At 42.0% G+C, this 4903-nt stretch overlaps 1 protein-coding gene across 2 annotated transcripts; it reads left to right on the top strand.

The window, feature by feature from the left end:
* Positions 1 to 1694: 1694 nt before the first annotated feature.
* On the top strand, positions 1695 to 3875 carry her9 (hairy-related 9). Of its 2 annotated transcripts, none has more exons than XM_053643353.1 (4): positions 1695 to 2368; positions 2619 to 2714; positions 2839 to 2926; positions 3042 to 3875. In XM_053643353.1, exons 1-4 carry the CDS (start codon positions 2261 to 2263, stop codon positions 3602 to 3604), a joined length of 855 nt encoding a protein of 284 aa, XP_053499328.1. In that variant the 5' UTR covers positions 1695 to 2260; the 3' UTR covers positions 3605 to 3875. The 2 variants fall into 2 exon arrangements, with proteins under 2 accessions (XP_053499328.1, XP_053499327.1); XM_053643352.1 differs by having other exon boundaries at positions 1701 to 2368; positions 3039 to 3875.
* The last annotated feature ends 1028 nt before the right edge of the window (positions 3876 to 4903 follow it).

Raw genomic sequence — 4903 nt, 5'->3', positions numbered from 1 at the left:
ATTGTATCCACCCGTATAGGCTACATAGATAAAGTGTGTATTAACAATTCTGTTCTCATTTCACTCTAAGTCCAATTAATTGATCATGCAAATGCTACTTTTTAGTCTGACACCTATGCAGGATCAAGCAAGCATATAAAAAAAAGCCCTATTTTTCTAGATGTGAGTTTATCAAACAGAAATGTATGCTCTCAAGTCAATAATTCTTTGATTATTGATATTAACAATTCTGTTCTCATTTCACTCTAAGTCCAATTATTTGATCATGCAAATGCTACTTTTTAGTCTGATACCTATGCAGGATCAAGCAAGCATATAAAAAAAGCCCTATTTTTCTAGATGTGAGTTTATCAAACAGAAATGTATGCTCTCACGTCAATAATTCTTTGATTATTTTATTATAATTCTCAGCTAAATGTTGTTTTAAATTATTATAATACCAAAAACAACAACAACAGTATTATTATTATTAATAATAATAATAATAATAAATTTCAGATGTACCGCTTCAGTGCGCCGCCTAGTGGTTGAAAGAGGCAGATAATATTTCAGGAAAGTTTACCGAGGGTCGTCGACAGATGGCGCCTAAGACTAAAAAATTATTGAGACCTCACAGCCCAGTAGACTTTGTAAGAGTTGGTTGTATTAATGGGTCAAATAGTAGGCATAATGTGACATAACATCCAAAGCATCCAGTGATAAGCATCCAAACAACATAAACATGTAAACACCCAATGATAAAATTTTAAATAAATAATTTATTTGACATTTACTTGTTTATTTAATTATTTAATTTATTTCAAATTACCCATTTTAAAATTTACACTGACTATGGGTTATTATTGGGAAAATAAGCTAATACAGCCAGTTCTGACTGTCTCATTAACATTTATGAAATGGCGTTTGTGCAAAATTAACATGTTTGAATAAAGTCTCTCAGGCTAAAAAAAAAGGCAGTCCAAGCAAACCAGGGTTTGGCAAACTCCCTGAACGCGCGAACGGCAAACTCAGAGGCGGCACGTGCTCAGAGGATTCAGAAGCGCAGCGAGCAGGCGCACAGACTCACTGGCACGCGGACAGCTGTGGCGCCCCTCCCCCTCCGCGCGCGAGCTCTTTGGCTCCTGCTCGGTTGTAATGGTTGTCGCGTAGATTTTCCTCCAACCAATCACATGTGAGCAAATCTGATTTGCATAAAGCAGCCGACTGGCATTGGTTTCCTGCGTGCCGCTGCGAACCGCCTCGCGTGCCTCTACAGCTGTTTCCTCCCTCAGCACAACAGCACTGCTCAAGTTAACTACCTGTGATTTTATATCTAATAGTTTTTTTTAATGTATCATTTATATTTATATAATAAACGTATGTGTTATATATATATATATATATATATATATATATATATATATTTCTAACATAGGATTTTTATGTGATCCGAATTCATTTCAATTGTCTAAAAGTAGCTACTACCCAAATAAAGTTTACTGAGTTAGAGCAATAACAGTTATATGGTTTAACAACTTTAATGAACGGACTAAACTGCTTCATTTAGCCTGCTAAATTGTACGTTTAAATGACAGATAATTGCATGATCTGTAAAAAAAAAAAATTCTCTTTCCTGTTCCACTTCAGACGAATTAGCTGTTAAATTTCATAGGCTATAGTCTATATATTTTCATAATGACACACATAACGTGTTTTATGAAGCACATGAATGGGTTACAGGAACGAGTTACTTTTGATTGCAGTATATATTGTGGAAAGGTAGTCAGAATGGAAGAAAAGGGGAAGCTAGAAAGCGGCCGCGGCGTTTCCCCGATTCCCCTTATCACTTCACTGTGAAGAGAGACTGCACTCGCCGCTTTGTTGTTTGTCCCTGCAGGGCTGATTGAGCAGCGCGTGACTGACAGCCCGCGGGGGTGTTGTCCAATCAGCGGTCTACCCGCGCCCAATGGGTGAGTCCGCGCGCCCATTGGCTGAGGCGAGTGTGGGAAAGAATGCAGAGAGGGTTTCACACGAACCGGGAGCACGCGAGCTATCTATAAATACCGCCGGCGTGTGGCAGAGGGAGACTCGACTCGCCTTGCGCGTACTCATATGACAGCTCGACTTTTAAGTGATCGCAGCTGGGATTTGTGCTCTCCCCCCCTGTGACCATCTCAAGAGTTCGGTCACGTTTAGCATCCCGATTCTGCTCTTTTTCAACACTTCCAACGGAATATAACAACTTTTGTTTTGTTTTTTTCAACGGACAAAAGTTTCAATAATGCCAGCCGATACTATGGAGAAACAGACAGCGTCTCCGATTGCTGGTGCTCCTGCAAGCGGAACACACACCCCGGACAAACCAAAGAATGCTAGTGAGCATAGAAAGGTAAATTAATCGAAATACTATTTAATATATATATATATATAAGTCAAGAGAGTAGGTTAAATGTGTAGCTTGTTGTTAAGATGCCATCCCTAATGGCATGTATGCTAAGATGGCCTAAGCAAGCATGCAGAAACACTTTCTAAATTTGTTAATATGTGCATTTATTTTTTTTTTTTAATTTATGGGTTTATTTGCTAAGCTATTAATAAAATGTGTTGTCATGCAAACTTATGATGTTTCTCATCTGCAGTCTTCAAAGCCAATCATGGAGAAACGCCGCAGAGCAAGAATCAACGAAAGCCTAGGCCAACTCAAGACTCTCATTCTTGATGCTCTTAAAAAAGATGTAAGTTTCAGTCTAAAAGCAAGTCTTACTCGTGTAAACCAATAGGCTACATTTTGCATTATTAAGTAACATCATTCAAACATGCACTTATTGGTTTTGTCGTGTTGGGTTTTTTTATCAACAGAGTTCGAGACACTCTAAATTGGAGAAAGCTGATATTCTCGAGATGACGGTGAAACACTTGAGGAACTTGCAGCGAGTTCAGATGACTGGTAAGTTCAAAAAGTCCTCACATCCTGCCTCACTTTAAGGATTTTTATTCAAGCCGCAGGTTTTCCTGTGTCGTTTTTCGATCCAACTCAAAGTTCATGTTTTCCCCTTCAGCAGCCATGTCAACTGACACCGCTGTCCTGAGCAAATACCGCGCCGGATTCAGCGAGTGCATGAACGAGGTGACGCGCTTTCTGTCCACGTGCGAAGGCGTAAACACGGAGGTGCGCTCGCGACTTCTCAACCACCTATCCGTCTGTCTGGGACAGATGATGGCGTTGAATTACCCGCCGACTGCACCAGCCCAGCATCCTCACCTTGCGCAGCCTCTGAACGTGCAGGTTCCCTCCTCTGCAGTGAGCTCCAAACTGAGCCCGTCGGAAGTGGTGCCGTCCAAAGTGTTCGGGGGATTCCAGCTGGTGCCCGCCACTGACGGACAGTTCGCCTTTCTCATCCCTAACCCAGCGTTTGCGTCCGCTACGACCCCGGTGATCCCTCTCTACGCTAATGCCGGAGTTCCAGTGGCTGTCAGCGCGAGCCCTGTGCACGCGAGCTCGGCCCCGCCAGCGGTCTCCCCGGTGCAGGGCATGACCTCGTTTGCGGGCGTGTCGCAAGCCGCGAGTCCGGTTGGTGTGAGCGCGGGCCCGGAGAGCACCGAGCCAGTGTGGCGGCCCTGGTAGACCTGCATGAAGAAGAAACAATGTTGAGTTCCGTTTTATGGGACTGTTTCGCACTTTTGTTGAACATGTTCATATTGAAATGTTTCCTGTTTCCAATATTTGGATTTGTTTGATACTGTTAATTCGATAGAAAGAAAAAACACTCAGAAGTACTTTTTATTCAAATAATTTAGTTTTGTACAAAGTTTGTAAAAGATGCCAAAGTGTTACTGTCATGTTTCCATTTGAATGTTTGACGTTGAATAAACCTTAATAATTCAAACAAACCTGATCTGTGGCGTTGTGAGAGTCATTTTAATCAGCCATATTTTGTCCACTAGACACATGGATAGCTCTCATGGTTAGGCACTTAGCCGAGTTTAGGCCCAACTTCTTTTACATTTTACTTTAAGAGTGTGAGACTGTTCAACATATAATCTGCAGCCTGTTTTTGGCTAAACGACACTATAAGGTGTATCAAAAAAGCCTGAAAGGGGTCTCATCCTGTATCAGCGGGATCTGTAAGAAGTCCCAGGCCTATTCACTGGTCAGTGAAATGCGCTTTAGGGGTTAATGTAGGTAACACATTGTCCAGCTGAAAAGACAATATGGAGGGATCCCTTCTTCGCTTTGTGTCTTAGAATTCACTCAGTCTTTTAGATGAACTTCGATGTATATCTGGTGTTTTCGCGCTCTTTGTGGTCATGAAATGACTTCAAGGGCAAAAAAAAAAAACCTTAGAGAAAGACTTTTGGCTACGTGCAAAACTACTGTATTAATTAGATACCAAAAACAGTGTGCTACATACCATAACTGATATCATAGGGTGGATCTACTGTTTTGTAGGTCTTGGCCTTGGTCTTGGCCTAGGCCTTGGATTTAATAGGTTTGGGACATAGTGGTAGTTGTTGTCAGAAAACGTTCATTTTTAATCGTCTCAGAAATTTGTAACTTGTCTTGCGAGGGTTATACATTTCGGCCCTCGGTCGTGTGTGTTATCCCTGGCCGTGAGCCTATCTTCCCGCGGCGGATGCGCTCCGGAACTCTGTGTGTGTGGGTGTGTGCGTGTGTGTGTGTGTGTGTGTGTGTGTGTCATGCTCTTCAGTCTGCAGATCGTGTCACACCTTAGCACCCAGCTGTCATTAGAGTTCCCACTTAGCAAATCATATCACACTTCGCATAGTTATTTGTAGAAATACAACATTCCCATAGACACCTAGCGGTAAGGCACTTTAATCCATTAGGATATTGTTGTTCTTTTTATAGCCAATGAGCAATGATTTCAGGTCCTCGGGTGCCTTGGAATGGAGAAATTCCCGG

This window comes from Ictalurus furcatus, chromosome 15 (genome assembly GCF_023375685.1).
Source record: "Ictalurus furcatus strain D&B chromosome 15, Billie_1.0, whole genome shotgun sequence".
Lineage (NCBI taxonomy): Eukaryota > Metazoa > Chordata > Actinopteri > Siluriformes > Ictaluridae > Ictalurus > Ictalurus furcatus.
The sequence above is the reverse complement of the archived record's forward strand: the minus strand, read 5'-3'. Positions and strand labels throughout refer to the sequence as shown.